The sequence below is a fragment of the Gavialis gangeticus genome, unplaced genomic scaffold (assembly GCF_001723915.1).
Source record: "Gavialis gangeticus isolate Ggan-Ray unplaced genomic scaffold, GavGan_comp1, whole genome shotgun sequence".
In the NCBI taxonomy this organism is placed as follows: domain Eukaryota; kingdom Metazoa; phylum Chordata; order Crocodylia; family Gavialidae; genus Gavialis; species Gavialis gangeticus.
In genome coordinates this window covers 26452562-26472775 of record NW_017728997.1, presented here as the reverse complement: position 1 = coordinate 26472775, position 20214 = coordinate 26452562, and the positions used below count along the sequence as shown (strand labels likewise).

The 20214-nt window shown below is 39.9% G+C and overlaps 1 protein-coding gene across 2 annotated transcripts in view; it reads right to left on the bottom strand.

Moving 5' to 3' along the window:
• The window catches only part of IL17RD (interleukin 17 receptor D), a 31533-nt gene extending 15669 nt beyond the window's left edge, over nucleotides 1–15864 (bottom strand). Inside the window, exons 1-8 of one of the 2 annotated variants that reach the window (XM_019504993.1) lie at nucleotides 15812–15864; nucleotides 13239–13364; nucleotides 8959–9077; nucleotides 7430–7550; nucleotides 4880–4924; nucleotides 4627–4778; nucleotides 3878–3943; nucleotides 561–615 (exon numbers count right to left, since the gene is read on the bottom strand). In XM_019504993.1, the coding sequence (XP_019360538.1) occupies nucleotides 561–615; nucleotides 3878–3943; nucleotides 4627–4778; nucleotides 4880–4924; nucleotides 7430–7550; nucleotides 8959–9006 (487 nt within the window). In that variant the 5' untranslated portion in view covers nucleotides 9007–9077; nucleotides 13239–13364; nucleotides 15812–15864. Of the gene's footprint in view, nucleotides 1–560; nucleotides 616–3877; nucleotides 3944–4626; nucleotides 4779–4879; nucleotides 4925–7429; nucleotides 7551–8958; nucleotides 9078–13238; nucleotides 13365–15811 lie in introns of those variants that run through there. The other variant, XM_019504992.1, reaches the window with a different exon arrangement.
• Nucleotides 15865–20214: the final 4350 nt, after the last annotated feature.

The following is a 20214-nucleotide window of genomic DNA, read 5'->3' as shown; positions in this document are numbered from 1 at the left end:
CTATAAAGATGATTTTTATCCCTGAGCCTGAGTAGGGCAAAATATAAATAATAAATAACAATAATAATATGACAGGAAGTTTCAGGATACTTGAGGAAGGACTGTTGACCACAATCTTCATCTGATCTTTTTTTTTTTGGTTTAATAACCTACCTCAAGGTAACTTCAGTAGAATTTTATTGAGCAGCTGCTTATTTTATCATTCCATTAATCCTGTTCACAAAAGGGCATTACAATATTTCTACATTGCACCTCATGCACCACTTGCACAGAGCTAAGATGCACACTCTGATTTTTCAACATCTTTGAAAAATTAGTTCCTAGCAAATAATCCCAATTTTACAGCACAGTCTGCTTGTGCAATTCTTTACACAAGATGGAAGTAAAATAATATGTAAAAGCAGTATCATTTTTTATTAAAAAGGTCACAGAAAAGCTGTATGTAAGAACATGGAAGGGCCTCAGTAGCCCTGATAGTGGGGATTTTTATGGCAAATAATCTTCAGCATAAACGACCAGTACAAGATAGTACATGGCCATTTTAAAAAGAAAATTCTTACCTGGTTTTAACGCATAGTGCATTGTTTTCCTTGTTGTATTAGTGTCATCGACCAGCTTAAAAAAAGAAATGTCTCATTTTAAATACTGAAAACTATGGGGAAAATAATTCTCTGCAACACAGGAAACAACTTGTCCTGGACCTCCAGAACTAAAGGAAGTTACAGAAAAAAAATGTTAACACCTAGAATTGGTTACCTCACATGATAATCAAGAACAAGTAGAACACCAACTCTCTTTTGGTAAAAGTTGGAATTGCCATTTTCAAAACTAATTTTGCCCATTTAAAAAAGGGCACCAATCCATTCTAATCAATATCTAATCTCAAAGGAAGGAAATAAGGGTGGGAGAAAAATGTAATGGAATAATACCATACTTACTCAAATATAGTAGGAGGGTTTTTTCCCCCAAATCAACATTGGAGTGAAAAATTCACATACAAGGAAACCTCACTAAATACATTACCTATCTTTAAGCTGCTGCAAAAAGCAGCATGTGCTCAGCAATGGAAATGACTATAAAGTTGATTAAATGCAGCCAGCACTCAGCATGACTACAAAACACATGGTCCACATGAGGTAAACATCTGATAGGAACTTTTTTTTTGGCCTTAAAAAAAAAAACAATGGGCAGGTGTTCCTTCTGGCACCTTCTGGGTTCAGGTTCAGGTTCCTTCTGGCTTCCTTCTGGGAACTGGCACTGGGCCTGGAGGTATGGCAATACCATGCCAGTACCGGGAGGAGCCAGAGCTAGCCCAGACACTTGGTGCCAGAAATGCTGGATCTTAGCCAAAAGGCTAAGATGCTGATGACCACAAGGATAGACTAATGTAACCCAACTGAATAGGATATATGTACTGCTCACTGGACTCAGTGGAGTCCCCTATGGTTCAGTGGTAGAATCCTTGTCTACCACACAGGAGACCTGGGTTTGATTTCCAGACACTTATACAACTACAGCCATGGAGGCACCAAACATCTGGACTCAGTCTAGTCTTTGGATTCTGTCTCAGTGGCCTAAAGGGAGGATGAAGGGTCTGGGCAACTTCCACTCCTTCAGGAATTCCTGCCCAGGCATATGCATCCAAGGTCTGGGTGGCCCTCATGCATACACCATGATCCAGAAGGATTGATGGCTGCCACCACTGCTTTCAGTGCTGACTCTTTTTCACTACACTGACCACATTTCACTTTCCCACAACTGAGCTGCACCTTTCTTTCCCATTTTGAATGAGTATTGTTTTTTAACCATCCTTAAATGTCTGGCAAATATCACCAAATGGGGCCCCAAACAGCTTACTCAGAATCTCTCTGTTGCCCCCTCTCTCATCCTGTTGCATATGATTAGTACAGTCCCATCCTCCAGGAGATGGAGCTGGACAAGGCTGCCCTGCACCTCATCAGCATACGTTTGGGGGATCCAAGGACTCGTGACAAGAACATCTGGTTCCAGTCATGAGTGGAGGGCTAGCTAGCACATGGATCCTTTGTGGGGAGTGTCTGAAGTACACACACAAAGATCAGCAGTGCTGACCTTTGCGATCACTATAGCTTGAAATAATGTTGACTCTGCTGGTGCCCAGTCCAATGAACTGGTTAGTAAATCATAAGCCTTTTAGTTTTGGACTAATGCCACACATAGTTTCTACTATATCTAAGTAGGCACAAGGGCTGTTTAAAAGTGTGTTTATGGAGTACCTGTGTAGCAGTTTCAAAAGATGTAAACCGGATCCATTCTGTATGAACTAAGTCTATGGGTACCTATCTACTAATTTCCTTACATGCAGGTTACTACAGGTATTTATATTTCTAGGTCAGTGTTCTCAAATTTGCTTCTCACTTTCATGTGAGAAGCACATGTTCCAGGGATAACAGGAAAAAAGCTGGGCAGAGGGGCCAGAGGACAAAGGAGCTACCTGAACTCCCAGATGTATTTTCCCTGCTGTGGCAATGAGAAGTGGACAAAAATCAAGGGAAACCTCCAATAATGAGATTCTTTACCTGGAAAATTGTAACAAATTTAAAGTTTTCCATATATAGAATCTAATTATGGGGGGTCATCTCATGATCAGAGGTGTATTATATTTGGTAGATTCTACTAACCAGAATCTTCCCAGGCTTATAAAATAGTAAATGATAAAAAGTGGAGATCGTCTTTTTTATCATTTCAGCCAAAAAATACAAAACATTGTGAAGGAAAGTTTTCATTAAACTTTTTGCATATTTTCCTTACCAGAGCTGCTCAATAGGTCCAAGGCCCCAAACGTTATCATGTTTTGCTGTGGGATTCTCATATTACAACAGAAATTCAGACAGATATTTTCAGTCTGAATCTGGAAGAAAGGTTGCAACACTTTTGGTATAGACTTTGCTACTCTGCTCCGGCTCATGGTGCCAAATTAGATTGCTATACTGTATTCTACTGAGGCAATGGTTTAAAATTATTTGGAAAGTGAAGATGGTGCCAAAAGCAGAACCTTGTTTACTGAGTGGGACGTGTTGCTGAGGCCTATGAAACCAGTGCTCTAGGATCGATGGGGGCTCATTATTAGCCCTGGGCTAGAGCTTCAGGTTAAAGGCAGCCTACAATGCCCCAAGGGGACTAGGCCCCACCTACCTGAGAGGCTGCTTCTTATCCCATGATGTACTGCCACAGCTGTGGTCAGCACAGTTGCTTAGCTGATAGGACGTGTCTTTTTCTGTAAAAAAAGAAGGACCCTGGAAACTACTCCTCCCTTGATCCAAAATAGCCTGAATGTGGTGACTTTCCAGAAATGCTACAAAAGCCACCTGTTATAGGGCTTAACAGAGAGGGGAGGATATGATTCTACAATAATGGGAGTAAAAAGGAAATTTCTTTAAAGCTGGCTGACTGAGCTGGACTTGATAAGGTGAGCTATTTATCTTTGTCCTATGTATGCTTCTTTAATGATGCTGAGGCATTATGTTGTACTATTTTAATTGTCAGGTAGCCTATAATATTTGTATAGACATTATTATTTACAATATAATTAAGATGGATGGTAGGATCTTGGATTGTAATCTGGAGCACAGAAGAGGGTGCCAGGCAGTCAACTCACACAGACTTTCACTTGGCTCAGCATGGAGGAGGAGCTCTTTCCACCACTGCATGGCTATGTACGGGCCAAACTTAACTTTCCTAATATGTTAATTTGTCTCATGAATTTCAGTGAAGATCTATGGGATGTAATTACAGACGAAATTGGCTCTCAGTATTTTTATTGTAATGAATTTCTATATTAATCCTATATTAACTTATTTCTTAAGCTGATTTACAAATACTGCTTTAGAAATATTACCTCAATGACATAATCCCCTGGAGATACATTCTGAAGAACACAGCTTGTGATATCAGTGTTTTGTTCCTGTAAATAAACAGAGGACAATATTCCAGAAAACAGTCTCACACTTTTAAAGTCTAATAGAAAATGCACTCACAATAAATATTGTATTGGCCAGTATTGGCCTGGAAATATACTTTGCCACCTGGCATGGGACACTGGAGTTGAGGCCCACCATTATAACAACCTGGCAGACAGCAAGAGAATGAAAACCAGAGATTACAGCTTCCAAGATGAGACATAAGGATATAACTGGACAGAATGACTATTTGTACACTGAACTTCTGTCACTTCGTATTGTTGCACATCCTAACACAAATGAGTCACATTTAATGCAATCTCTAAAACACAACGGCTTTGATTCTCCACTCGCCCACAATGTGTGTAGGCCTTCATGCAATGCAATACTGGTATCAAATATCACCATTCAGATTTTGGCCCATTTCACATGATTGTAACATGATATTAATAACTGTACAAAGTACAGAACAATTTCCTTGCCCCGCCTATCTCATCTTTAAAATATGAAGATAAGCCTAACTATAATCACACAGACATTTTTTGAGCATCACTTCAGATGGATAAGATTTAAAGAGGTAAAATTATGTGGGAATAAGGAGCTTATGAAGTCATATTATAATATAGAATTTTAACATACCATAAACTGTTAAATATGTTTTAATTTCTTCAACAAGCCCATGGCTTACCTGTTTACAAGTCTTTTGTTTAAAAGGTCCTTCATGCTTAAGTTTGTAGTGGAGATAATAATATTTAAACCCAAAGTTGTGAGGTGCATGATCAAAAGATACTTGCATGTTAAAACCTTGCTGAGTAACATTCAGATTCCTTGGCTTCCAGTCTGTTAGAAGACAAGAGATTTACGGACAGGTAGATTACTATTTCAAGAACAATAACAGTTTTGTAACATACATGCATGGGAAAATATTACATTTTACTCACAGGGCTTGCAGGCAAGGTTTTCTGGCTGCAGCAACAATTCACAGGCTACAAACAAATGGAAAAAGAATCTTAATGATAAAATTATAAGTTTTGCTCCAAAAAGTAAAAGGCAAAAAGGAAGCAAAAAAAAAAATAGGAAGCTATTTTATAATTTTGGTTATAGGAGATCCATCATTTAGTAAACTCAGCTCATCTGCCATGACTCAAGTCACCTTCAACTCTTATACACAAAAAAAGGGATCACTTGAAATATTAGTGCTTAACAAGACAGGTACTGGGGAAACCATAATGAGCAAGAGCGAATGAATATAGCCATAACCACTGTATTTATTTGAACTAATAAACATAGTGAGTGCTACTGACAGGATAAAATGCTACTTTAGTCAGCATAACCATAAAGGGCTGAAAAAGTTTAGAAAGCTTATTTATCCTAAAATAATTTTAGAGTATTTTAGACAGAAAAATCCTGAACAGTGGAAGCAAGATCAATGTCAAGATTTTCCAAAAAAAAGTGTACTTAAATTTAGGTTGTTATGCTTACATTTAGCTACTTGCCTCCGTGACCAACATAGCTATTCCAGAATAACCGTTCTCAAATGGTTTTCTGCTAGAGGTGTACCGATACATCAGTCCATATCATATTTGCACTGATAAAGGGAAAATTAACATTAAATCGGTGATCGGCTTCTTTTGTCTGATGTGGCTGATAATGTCGCCAATAAATGCTGCCTACATGGGCACAGCTGCAGCATGCACGTGGCCAGCCCAGCAGCTTTCAGAGAAGTGTCCAGCTGATAAGTCTGTTGAGGGGAAAGGGAAGGGAAGGAAAGGAGTGTGTAGGGTGGTGCAGACTGAGGCCCTGCAATGAAGGAGGGAGTGAGGCTTGGGCTGGGGCAGGTGCTTCACAGCCTGGGTGGGGCACAGGACAGAGCCATAAGTGGCTCATCTGGGGTAGGCACAGGTAGGGGGTGTGAATCCCACTGCTACGTGCACCCCTAGGAGAGCCATGGGGGGTCATGTATCCCTTGGATCTATACATGGGGCAAGGACAGGCTGGGGCCAGGGGCATTGCAGGCTCTTCCAAGTGTGGGGGCTGGGCCAGGGCTGCGCTTGGGGCAGGTGGCAGCGGTACTGGGAGAGGGGCTATGGTGAATTTCGGGGTGGCTGTAACCCACCCCATAACGTCCTCCCTGCCCAAGTACCACTGCTGCCCACCCCAAGCGCAGACCTAGCCCAACTCTCATCCACCAGGAAGAACCTAGCCCCTGCCCCAGCCTGTAGTGGCAGCCCATCCTCACCCTGTGCACAGATCCGAGGGGCATGTGCCCGACATGGCTCCCCTGGGGGTGTGTGCAATGGCAGGATCCACCCCGTCTCCTCACGCCCATCAAACAAGCCTTTTGCATCTCTATCCTGAGCCTTGCCCCAGCTGGGCAGCACCTACCCCAGCACCAGCCCCACTCATCACAGTGGCCTCAATCTGCCCACCCTGCCCTTTCTCTCCCCTGCCCCTTCCCCCACAACAGACTTACTGCCCCATCCCCCTTAGCCAGACACTGCTCTCCAAGCTGCTGGGCTGCATATCGGCAATCAGATCAGTATCAGCTGATTTGGCTCCTTAATAATCAGCCATCAGTATCGGCCCAAAAAATCTTTATTGGTGCACCCCTACTTTCTACTATAATATAGCTATTCCCAAATAATAGCTCAGTGTATATGCAGAATAAAACTACCCCGTCCAGAACAATTACTCTATGTGAGCTAAGTAATAATTCCAAAATAGTCACTTTTACTTTAGAATAAAGTGCACACATTTGGTGAGTAACCTCCATATACCTATGGTGTAATAGTTATTCTGGAAAAGATATGTGAATTTCCCCATATAGGCAAGCCCTAAGGGACCTGAATTTCCAGAGTGCCAACACTACCAAATACCCAGCAGTTCTTGTCGACTTCAATGGGAGTCAGCAAGTACCTTATACTTTGGAAAAAATCAGATCACATATATAGTTACATACATGAAGACTCAGGGTTGTATCCTTAGACCAATTTTTAAAATTGTGACCTCAAATTCAAAACCAGTGGGAACTTATCTGTAACATCCTGCTAGTAACTAGGCTAAAACAGAAGAGCAGAAGTGGTAACTCAGCCTTTACAGGAATGTGATTTTTGCCACACTAGATCAGTCCCATGACCCATTCAGCCCAGTACTCTATCTTCAGCACAGCTAGATCCAGACTTCAAAAAAAGCTGTAAGAAACTGTAAATCTGTTGTCCATGAGGGTTAGCTGCATGCCTCTGCTCAGACTACTTATTTTGTCCATTTCTCTTTGGCAGTTTATAATGTGGATTTTTGTCCACTAGAGACTAATCTGTGGTTTCTAAACTCATTTCACTTACAAATACAGCTGCCCTCCTAAAATGAAATCAGGTGCTATCTTTTCTCAGACATACACCCCCTTAAAACACTTCCTCTTCTGAGTTCCTGACACAAGGTATCTACTTCTGCAGGGGAGAGGCAGAGAAAGGAGGATTGGGAAGATAACTTACGTCGAGTTCTGAAGAAAAACGGGTGGTAGTTACTTTCATTTTTAATGGAAGGAAAAGGAACAATCTTTACAAAATAATCCGTTTCAAACTTCAGATTTAGAAAAGGCTGAGATTCCATTCCCTGGAAAAATAAAAAAAAGACCGTGTTATTTTTAAGTCATTGGTCCTGGGCATTTAAAAATATATTCTCTCAAAGCAAGCCCATAGTTCTCCGGGACACTAACAGAAATTATGTTATTTGGGACGTGGGCAGACAAATGATTACAGTGATCCACTTTAACTGTTTCACCTATCTGCTCTATTCCACTCTAAATGGAAGCTAAAGCATTGTAACTTTAAACTTGTTTCATTCAGGTATATAGTTACAGGGGTTTGGCTCTACTATACTGGTACAAGAGAGGACAGACTATACAACATAACTGGTTCACCTGCTGACAAATGCTCTGGAGAGCTTATGTTCCCCTTTATCCTTCTACTGTATATTGGTTTAGAGCAGTGATTTCTAAAGGGTGTGCCATAGGAGTGGCAGAAATGTGTTTCCAAAAATGTGCTGGAGGGGACACCATACAGGTCAGCCCCACGCACTGGGATCAGGCTCATGGACCAGATCCAGTCTGCAGACTTATGAGTCAAGTGTGTTGCCATTTTTAATTTAGAAAGAAATGCATTCCACTTAATAAAAATTTGAGAAACACTGGTTTAGAGAGATATAGTTAGCTGTGTCCGTGGCGATACACAGGGGGTGCACGTGCAAGAGCCAGCTGATTGCTGCAAGTGCTCCCAGAAGCAACCACAGCCACAGCCACCCCCGGAAGTGGCTTCAGCAATTGGCTGTTGCAGGATCGACTGCAGGGGTCTCGCCAGGCAGCAAGACTGGCTGTGGGCTAAGGCAGCACCAGTTGCCCATGAGCTTTGTTAATCTGAATTGGGCAGAAAACAAGACTGGCACCTTAGAGACTAACTGGTTCAAAAAGGTAAATTGGTTTACTGTAAGACCAATACAGACATTAGGCAGCATTTGGCCACTTCCACTATCTATGCACTGCCAAGCAGGAGGCCCCAGACAGCTGCGTTCTGCACTGCTGTAGGGATACTATCATAGAAAATTAGGGTTGAAAAGAGGTCATCTAGTCCAACCCCCTGCTCAAAGCAGGACCATCCTTAACTAGATTATATTCCAGCCAGGGCTTTTTGAGCTCGGCCTTAAAAAAACTCCAAGGATGGAGAGCCCACTATTTCTCCAGATGCACATCTACTGTATAATGTAGATTATACAGTAATCTACATTATACAGGGCCCAGACTAAGGCCCTCACTGAAGTTAAATCACTGGTTCCACAATCAGGAGAGCCTCTGTAGATAGGAAGGAGACTAGATTTGTCCTGGAGTTAATAATTAAGAATATATATATATATTTTAGCACGCGAACTGTTCTACACTAAAAATCTTATCAAAAGAAAGGTTTAATAATATATGTAATATCACACTGCAGAATCAGACAAACAAAATATTTCTACGTGCATCACTTACATTTCTTTTAAAGCTGGAGTTGAGCTGCTTTGGGTCTTTTAAAACCATTTGTTGACATTGTCTTCCCTCTGATTTTAACTCCTCAAGTATTACTCTAAACCCTTTCAGAAATTCAATCCCTGCAAACACAAAGGCATTTAATGGAAAATTCCAAGACACATTTCACAAGTTTTGATATAATTTAAACATATTACAATTGTCCTTACATAAATCATTCCTCACCATCCTTTTTTATGCTCACATTAAATTATTTTATCCCTTAACATCTGTCAGTTGCATGTCAATTCCTCTTTTCTCCCACATTTTCCATTTTGACTACTTTCAATTTAAGCTCTTCTGGGCATTCACTATGCATCTGTACAGTGCCTAGACCTAAAGAGGCCTTCCTCTCAGCTGGGCACCCTAAGTGTTACCACAATACAAATAAAATCATCTGCAGCACCATCTGTAGTAAAATGCTACACAGTATTTGTTTTATATGGTCATTATTACCAGTAAAAGAACAATAATGCACTTGTTTACAAATCCTGGAAATGTCCCTACTGTGTTCTTCTCTTATGTGAAACCATTGGACTAAAGTGGTCGGTTGCAATAGTGATGACCTTTTTAGTTCTATCTAATATAACGGGATAACAGAAGAACTGGCAACAGAGGAATGACTCCTTATTCATACCAATGAATACTTTCCATTATCTATAAATGGAACCAGAACTGTACCCATTCTACTCAAGTAACACACAATTAGCTTTTAGCACTTGTACATGAACCAGAATGGATTAGTGCAACTGTATAGGATATGTTTAAAAACCCCAAATGCATGCTTTTCCATGAACCTTTTTTTTTTCCTCCAAATATAAAAAAGTTTTAGAACCTGTACAAGAGAAAGGTCCATGGCCTGACCAACATGTTATTAAGATTCAGTGGAACAAAAGCACTGCTTATGCTAGCTTGAAGACGATGAAAGAGAAGTGTCAGGTCTCCCCGTCACCTGAGATCCTTCAACTGCAGTCCTGTCTTGATGCTTTCAAAAGCATTAACCTCTGATCATTACAAGAGAGAACACCAAGCTTTTTATTCTGTAGCTATTTAATTCAGTCAGGCTGCAGCTGTAGATTACCAAATTCAGCAGCACTACACTTTTGAAAGCTTTCAGTATCATTCCCTTATTCTTCCTTAATATCTGCTAACTAATCATTATTTTATATCATAAATGTAGTTATTCAATTTAGGTATGCCAGCATGATTTAGTGTGCAAAAGTGACTAAGAAGCTCTGGGGAAGGTTTTTTTTCCTTTCTAAAACTTTTTGAGGAGACTCAAGTAACATATGAATTCAGCCTGGTATGGACATTCTATATCAACTTGTGCTATACTGAGGTTATTTAAGGGCCCAAATCAACTTCTACTGCAGTCACTGACTTCAATGAGAGTAGAACATGTTTACTAATTCTAGAGTTAAGATTGTGTCACTGTGTTCATTATATTTAGCACTATAATGGTCACTGTGACCATCATTGACTCCTTTATTCCAGGATTTGTAAGTATAGGATTTTGTTTTGAAGAATAAAGAAAAAAAGAGTCTTTAACTTTTCAGAAGACTGGCTGTTTTTACTGTTGCATATATTAAAGACCCAATCATAATGACTTGAGGCTTTTAATTTTATTTGTAAACACTTGATCCAAATGAAGAGTCTACCCTTTAAAGAAGAAAAGACAGACTGGAACGGTGGTACTGAAGACATACAGTAATTACTGTCATGATAGTCTGACATATTCATATTCACTCTGCAATAATCCATAGTACAGATTAATCACAATACTAAACAGGAGTTATGCTGTATGACTGAAGGATACCAAAAGGCTCATCAGGCATTTCTATATAAAGTTCATAAACAATTATTTACATTACTACACCAATCTTAAGCATTGAGGATCCAGTTCCATTAAGTTAATGAGCATTTTCAGCTGTAGATTACCGTGATATTCTGAGAAGTAACATTCTCAATTCTGAGAAGTAACATTTTTTTTAAAACTTTGAGACAGTTTAACAGTGTTGAAATTCTGATGGAAATGTAGAGAAGTAATGAGTGAAGAAAGCATTTTGGGCTGCTCTACATGTACACGGTGCCTGCTCTGACACACTGGAAATCCAGTGCGTCAGAGCAGATTCTAAATCAAGTCTGCTGGAGCATGGAGATTGACATGCTCCAGCAGCCTTCCGCATCACATGCATCAGCATCCCAGTGCGTCTCCGCACTGAAAAATGGCAGTGGGGCACTTTGAAATAAAACACATTCAATGAACTTTAGTTCAAAGTTCCCAACAGCCATTTTTTCAGCACAGGAATGCTGGTGCATGCGACACAGAGACGCTTTTAATTAGAGCGGCTCGCTAATTAAAGCATCCAGCATCATGTCCCACAGCACGTGTAAAAATGTCCTTTCATTCTTAATTTTGAACTTTTTTCATTGGGTATTGCAACCTTCTTTTTTCTTTTTTTTTTTTTAAAGGCATACAGTATTCATTTTTAAGTTTTGTTTTCTTTGCTGAAGCAGGAAAATATTTTAAAAGAAATTACATTACTGTCTTTATTAGCCAGACACATATTTCTAAAGAAAACAAGCATGTGTATACAATTTATTTTGTTCAGAACCTTAATTAACATGAGACAAAAAGATCTGCAAGGGTAAGTGGGGCATACAATTTTGCTCAGTGCAGAGGGAGTGTCCTTTAGTGAACACCAGGAACATTAAACTTTGCATTTCTCAGATATAAAGTATTTGACCGGAGGCCACTGTGAGCAATCAGGTACGATACTAATGATCCATGGCTTCGAGGTTACACATGTCTGTGATTAAAGAATAACCTTTTCCATTTGTATAGAAGCTTTTCTCCCATGGGATCCTCAAGTACTTCAGCAATTACCCATTCAACACAACTGAAGTTATGTACAGATGTTCAGTTTCTCCAGGGAGAGTTGCTCTTCTTCTAGGCGAAACCACAAATGTGTAGATGTTCATGATTTTTCTCCCAGAGCACAAATAGCTGTTCTAGGAGGAAAATAACTTCGGAACAACCTGAGTGTAATGGCTTCTGCGAGATTCTCTCTCAGAAGATAGAACATCTGTACAGGTACCAGCTGCAGAACAGTCCTCTAGAAACCCAGTAAGCTTTGACTTGCCCTTCCCCCCGTCCCATGGATCCAGAGAGACAGTAGGCATGTCTACACAAGAAGCTACATCACCATAGCATCTCCAGACATGAACCATGACAGCAACACTACTGTGCAGTAGTAATGGACCACTGCACAGTAACTCGTTGCTCCTGTGCAGTAGGATCTAAAAGTAACCGTGCAGTGAGAAGACTGCATAGTCATCTAGTACTTGGTTAAGCAAGTACTAAACTGTGCAGGAAGAACTGCACAGTCAGCCACTCATGTAGACATGGCCGCTATGTCAGTCCCAGCCAAGATGGGAACAGAACGCTACACTCCCTAAATACTACAGGCTGGAAAAGCCCAGAACCAAAGCACATAGGGACCAAGTTCTTCTCCCAGTTTTTTCAGCCACAGCCAAACCCAAGCCCATTGTGGACTCACATGAGCCAGGCTCCATTCAGGCGAGTAGCACTGGCTGACCCAGACCCCCACACCTGGACCCAGCAGACCCCAGCGCCCAGATTGCAGCACTTGGTGCTGAGAAGTGTAGCTCCCTGCCCATCCACAACAGGCCTGAAACATGCCACAAGAAATTCATGGCCAGACAACTCTGGCCATGAGGAAGGAACAGACCTCCCACCACCTTCCTGTCACTGACTCAGCAAACCCCACACCCCCCCTTCACTGACCCAACAGACTTTGCACCCCACCCCACCCCACCCCCAGACTACAGGATTTGGTGCTCTAGGTGCTCCTTGATAGTCAGCACCACAGGCTCTCTGCTGCTCAGCTTTTGTACAGGGTTCTCTGGATAAGTTTTTCTACCAGGAGAACAACCTGGGAAAATTTTCCTAGATCATTTGAATGTGTGTACACAGCCTAAAATACAACACATTGGTGCAGGACACAAAAACAGACACAGACACTTTGCAAAGTAAGCTGCAAAACACGGAAGAGAAAGTGATAGTTTTGCAAAGAACTCAGGTAGTCATAAGAAGGTGATTTTTAAAATGATAGCCGATGGACTATTAACAAAAGCTGTTTTTCAAGGTACTTTAAATTATTATTGATCCTCCTGAGATTGCTATCAAAGAAAGGAGTTAAAATTTGTTCTCTACTACTTACCCAGGGCATTTGCTGTCCACAGAACTAGAACTGCAACTTGTTCATAACAGGCATACTGGCTGATTGTTATATTCTGCACATCACCAATGACATGTTTTCCCACTGAATTCAAATAAGGAGTACAGTCTAAAATGAGAAACAGAAATAAATTTAAATAAAACATAGTAACTGATGTTTAATTGTGGGGAACCTAATAATTCATCAGACAAAATTTGGCAACATTTTTTTCATGCATTTAATGCTCTCTCATTCTGAACATTATTAACACCTTCATAATGCATAGGGTGAATGCAACCAAATGAAACCTTTTAAATCAGAGCCAGAACACTGATTTTTATTGTGTGCTGGCTTCTTCATTATCAACATATATTATACATTACAGAAAACTTTCAGTCTTGATATAGATGATCTCTCCCCAGTACTCCAGAACTTAAATGTCTCCTTTGTGTACATCATTTACGATGTCACCAGTATTCTAAATTAACACTTGTCATTGGTTAATACCAGTTCCTGGTGCTAGAATTAATGGAAAAAACATGACAGTTGCTGAGATTTAAAGAGGCTCCATTGTGTAAATTACAGGCGAAGGTCTCTGCTCTAAGATTATTTCACAGTACCATAGTTGTTAGGGGCTGGAAGGGTCCAGCCCCCCTGCACTTGGGCAGGAAAGACCGCTGGGGTCAGATGATCCCAGCAAATTTCCTGCTTTTCCTTCTTCAGTTAACACATCACTATCTTTGAACCAGACTAAATGGAGGCTTGTTCAGCACCACAAGGTTTAGAGCAAAAACCAAAGTGAAAGAGCTGGTTCTGAGAGATCTCCTGTTTGTGAATAATGCAGCTTTGGTTGCCCACAGTAAATCTTCCCTGCAAAATCTCTTGGGCAAATTTTCTGAATCATGCAAGAGCTTCAGGATGGCAATTAGTCTCAAGAAGACTGTGATAATGCACCAAGGGATGAAAGAACCCCTGCTCTGACGTCACTGACAGTACCCGACATCACTCTGAAGGATCACTCTCAGTATTGCTGACAGTTTTTGCTATTTGGGTTTTACAATTAGCAGAAATTTTGACCTTCAGATGAAAACGACCAACAGAATTGGAAAAGCAGCTAAGAATTTCAGGCTATTAGAGAAATGTGCATAGACTAACTGTAACTATCAGCTAAGGTAAAGATATGCATCTACAAGACTTATGTGCTGTCATCCCTGCTTTATGGTTCAGAAGGATGGGCTATGTATACTAGACATATCAAGAGACTGAACAGCTCCCACATGAGATGTCTGCATAAGATCCTCAAAATAAAGTTGGAAGACAGAATACCAAACAGAGGTACTGAAGCATGCAGGACTGACACACTTAGAAACTACTACCAAGAAGAAAAGGTTGTGATGAATTTGGCCATGTTAGGAGAATGGGAGAAAAATATTTTGTATAGTGCAATTCAAGACAGTTCTAGAAAGCAGGGTTGCCCTCTATGGCAGTACCACGATGTGTGCAAAAATGATATGAAGTCATTCAATATCAGCATAGAAAGCTGAGAGGAGCACGCAGAATCCTGTCCAATCTGAAGGGAACATTTGGCACTGGGTGCAGCTCAACATGAAGCAGCTCTGATCCAGAGGATGGAAACAAAGCAAGAAAGAAGAAAGCAGTATGCTGTAAACTTGGACTCCAACTCAGACATCACATGGATCTGTGAAACTTGTAACAAGCCATGTTGCTCTCGAGTTGGGCTTGTCAACCACAAATAGACTATCAGGCATCTGACTAGACCTCTTGCGTGTAAACCATGATCCAGAGGATCGATGGCTGTGTACTACAAACACATCATATACTTCTTCTAGTGATTGTTTATTCCATGTAGAATCTGATAGGTGTAAATCCAGCTGTCTTTCTTTAAGAACTAATGTAAGGTTAGATAGATAACAGAAATTCAGGATAAAGAATTAAACATTTAAAAATGCCAACATAAAACAAAGGACTCACAAATGTCACTAAGAATAAGCTAAGATATACGGGAATAAAGCAAATATATTACTTTCACTGTTTTCAGTAAGTTCTCTAGGCTTTAATATATTAGACCTTTGCCCCAATTCCAACAAACAATGGCCAGTCCCTGATGCAACAAGGATAGCTGTAATTTGCATAGATGGAGTTTATGCTTCACTGCCATAAATGGGAGCTTGTTTCTTATCTGAAGGTTGAGTTTACAGTGGTGCTATCATTTGGTGACTGGCCCATGCCCACCAAAATAGGGATGAATTCCCAGTGTAGACACAGCCCTAGATACTTAATATATCCAAAAGATATACAATACAAATTACGGCACATGCAAGAACTAACCAAAACAACATTCAGACACTGAAACCTGTTTTCAGAACCACTGAAGCAAACAAAAAGCATATATGGTAGAAACTAAACTAGATTAAAAATATTTCAGATTACACAGACTACGTTGTTATTACTAATACTTTTTTAAACTTTTAATCATTTTTTGTGCAAGAATGAGAGAGGGCTATTTATTTTTAATGTCATTTGTTATTTGTGGTGCATGTAGGTGATCAACTTACTGTCATATTTAAAGGTGATATTAAGCAGCCCACTGTTCTTGTTGACTGGAGAAAGTCCCTATAAAGAAACAACAACAACAACAACAACAACGAGCCTGAATGAAGACTTCCTTGTTCCGAATTTATGCAAACATTTCATTTTTTAAGTATTTCAATGACCACATCCAAATAAATGTCTCGTATGGAATTTTGTGTTGGGTTCACCAATCTGAATACAACCAAGGAAAAAGCAGATAGCAGAACTTCTGTAGAGTCCTGAACTTTTCAGATATACCTAAGCAACAAAATACAGAGAAATAAGGGTCAGAATAATCTCAGCATTAAGAAAAATAGTTTAAGATGGACATACTACATAGACACACAGCATAATTTATTTTTCAAATTGAAAAATCACACCCCCAAGTGCCCTCATCCCCACTTTGCTGGAAAAATGGGATCTATACAGACCATCAACCAGGAGTTGGGATGGTCAGAAAGTGACTCATATTTATCTTTATAGATCATATAAAGTGCAACTAACTAGGCTCTAAATCATGAAACTCAGAGCAGGCAAACAAGTATAGAGAGGAAAGAGACTGCCAGGCTCTCCTGACACTGATCATGATTTCTCACACCCCAGGACAGAGAAACCAGAACAAAGCATGTAATTTCTGAACATAAAGGGATATAAAGAAGAGAATGAAAGCAGCTGCAGTAGATTGCTATCCTGGTACATTAGTAGCATGTTCTTAGTGAAAGCAACTTTCAGAACAGAAATCAAAACTAGGAGGTAATATGAAGAGAATTACTTCTGAAACTGGAAAATTGCACTACAAAAATTCCTCTGCATCATACTAATCAACTGAGGATAGAGCCAGGCGCACAAAAGGTGTGGCAGATTTTATTCATCTTCTTTCTTCTTCTTGCTTATTCATCAAGTAAGCGAAACCATCAAGGTTTCAGCATGTACAGAATTTCCTAGCAGGCAAATCAAACCAGCTTTGAAAAAATGTTTAACTCTACACCATTCAGTGCTGGAGTCATACCATTCTCAGGAAAGGTGCACAGAGAACAAAGTACAATCTAAAAACAGGTGTAAGAAGATAAACAGGATTGCATATCTACCCACACTGACCATCAACATCTCAAACCCATTTTAGAGGATTTTTAAAAACAGATTATCAGTGTAAATTTCATAATGTTTGAGATAACCTGCTCTGTCACTTAGTTCTTCAGAGACAAAGGTACTTAACCTTGGTAAACACTTTTGTGCCTGGTATCAGTTAAGCAGATGTCATACTTTTAAATTATTAATGAGTTTAAGCGATTTATGGTTTTCATTATTTGCTTGTCTATATGGCAGTAATATGTAGAGACTCCATACGTGTTCCATTATTTTAGGCTCTGAGCAAATATATAAGAAACAGCCTTTGCCAAGATGAGCTAATTTGATGTGATCCAAACAAGACAAAAATCATTTAAATTCTACATCCTCTATTGGTTGGAAGATAAAAATTCACAATCTATTAAGAACAGATGAAACACAATTATCACCAAGACCCATTCTGGTTGAAACAGGTTTTGTATCCTAAAACTTTCTACTAGAGATGCATTTTTAAATATCCATTAAAATATATCAGATACTAATTGTGCAAATCTAAAAATCTACTTTTTTCATTTTGTTTCAGAGGGCTACATTTCAACAGAAATTGCTCTTTACTTTGGTACTTGGGATACCTATAATTGCTCATAAAAACGGTTTAAGATTTTATTACTGCCTCTAGGCAATACTACAAGTTAACCATCTGTACTCTTAAAATAGAAGTAAGTCCTGCAGTAGACTGGTGCTTTAATTATACTAAACTAACAATTGTACAGGGTTACCCTTATGGTCCCTACCCTTTTTATCTAGCATGCTGCACTTTACTTGCTGCATATAAATAGTCTTTTCTTCAAATGTTAATGTTTTCTTCACAATTAGTATTAATATGCAAGTTCTACACTCTCTCACAGTTATATCACGTTTTAAGGGCTAAACGAGATCTAACTAAATTCAAGCAAACATTGAAAATATCTCCCAAATAACTAAGTGAAGTATCGAAATTATGGGCCTACCTTACCCTGTTATGCTTAAGTGAAAGGATTATAACTATTCATTTTAATGTAATAAGGCTCCCATCCTAGCAAATATGTGAGAGTAAGTATCTAATGTACAGTTGCAATATTGAGTTATAACGTGATCTATCATGGTTGCTTTCACTCATGATTGTCTCTAAGCTCTGGCGTGAATGACTAAAAAAATGAAAAGCAGTGAAGACTTTTACAGGGTGTGCTTGTTATCTAAATCAAAATCTATACAGATGTGTGCATGTGTGTACAACTGCCATAGTATATAAATATCTTTAAGCGCTAGGTCTACGCACAGTATTGAAGCAATACTATCAAGTTCTTGATATCTCACTGGCTTCAATATAGTACTAGAATGGAAAAGTTATGAGAGACTAAAAAAATAAAGAACTGAACTTTGCATTGTAAAAAATAGTATTGCAAGGCTTTTTTTCCCCAGTTATGTAAATATGTGTTCTACACAAAAAGTGAAGCGTATCCATACCACCTTAGCTGCATTTACTTAAGTGGTTAATTACAATAAGACTATTTGCAAATACAGTGATGATTCTGGGGAAGAAAGTAATAACTAAAAATGAGTTAAGTCCAGTTTATTAAATCTGATATGCCTTTTTCATAAGGCCTTTTCCAAATTTGCCTAGAGTTTTTCCAAAACCCTCACAGCCCTAGCCTGGATCTAATAACAGCAGTATTTGCCTCCCAGCCAATCAGGAGCAAGTGGTAGGACTGCCAGGGTCCTCAACTATCAGCAGTGGGCAGAGTGTGTGGAGCAAAAAAAGTCAGAATTTAAAAAGTCACTATGCAGTGCACTTCCAGTGTGATTTGGGTAGATTCCTACCTATAGCTTTTGGGGGCACAAAAACTGGTTTTTGCCCATGTCCTCAGTTTTCTTCACCAAAAAGCCTCCTCTCCATTACTGGAGAACATTATATCATTAACCAGCTGGCTGCCCAGTCTAGCTCTGACACAGACAGTAATCTACATGGATTTTTTTCAGCCAGCCAACGCCACTGCACTGTTAAAGAATGCATATTTTAGGTCCTTATGTCTCTATATTGATTTGTTCCTTATAAACCATATCGTATAACTTGAGCTATGGAAATCAGGACTGAGATGCCCCATGTATTTTAATAATCTTTAAAATCCCTTTTTGAAATCTGACTAGATCCCACATACCTATATATTTGATATATTACTCTATATTATCACTGAAAATAGTGAAAGGGTCGGTTAGTCAGTTGGTGAACTCTACTTGCTACTATAATAAAAGTACTACTGAACCAAAAGAGAGGGTCAGTAATCTCTCTGCTTGAACGCATTCACTCTTAATGGTAGTGGGTGCATTTAACAAGATTGATTAGCACCAAAAAATAACTTAGTGGTATCAAAAAAATTTTATAGAACACCTTAAAATTTCATTTACGAGCAATATCCAAATAAAATCCAGGAAATAACAGAAAAGAATAAAAGCAGATGCAGGGCATGGCAAACCACAACCAACACTAGGCCAATTAAAATCAACAGCTCACAGGCATAAAAGTGAAGTCAAAGGTCCTCCTGAGCCTAATGGTCCATTGTGCTAATGTGGTTGAGGCACATCAGCTTCTGTTACAAGTGGCAAACAACAGAGTGCCAGCCTCACTCCCATCTGCCTTTGACTCTCCAGCCTGAATGGCCAGGTACCTATTTACAACTAAGTCATGGGGGCTTAAGCGCAAACACTTGGGGTGGGGCGGGGGGGGCAGGTTAGATCATGTTCAAAATGGCCACCTGATCTAACTTAGTTCACTCCAGGTGTGGACCTTACAGTTCAACTCTGTCTCAGTAACTGGAAATCAATCTAAAGTAAAGTAACTGTACAGAAGTTCCATGCACACAGACCAGCCTAAAAATTGCAGAACCTATCTAAGGCCTGGATCAATGCAGAATCAGACTTACTCAATCTAGGTTAGACTGGGCAATGGATTTTTTGTACAGTTACCTGTGCATCCCCAGGGCTGAGAAAACCCAGCTGCTGGCTCTAGCCCCAGAGCTGAGCTTTTCACACCCCACTTGCCCAACACCAGGCTATTTTTAACCCCCTAACGTCTCACCCCCCGGACCAGCCATGCCCCAAAGCCCCCTAACCCCACCATCCTACACACCGCTCCAGCCGCTGCTGGATTTATCAGTATTTGCTGCTGCCGGACCTAAGCAAGTATCACTGGGAGGGAGGGGTGGGAAAGATGGGGGTAGGTTCACCAGGGTGGGTCAGGGAGCTAAAAATAGCCTCCAACTCCCACCCCCAAGTTCCCCTA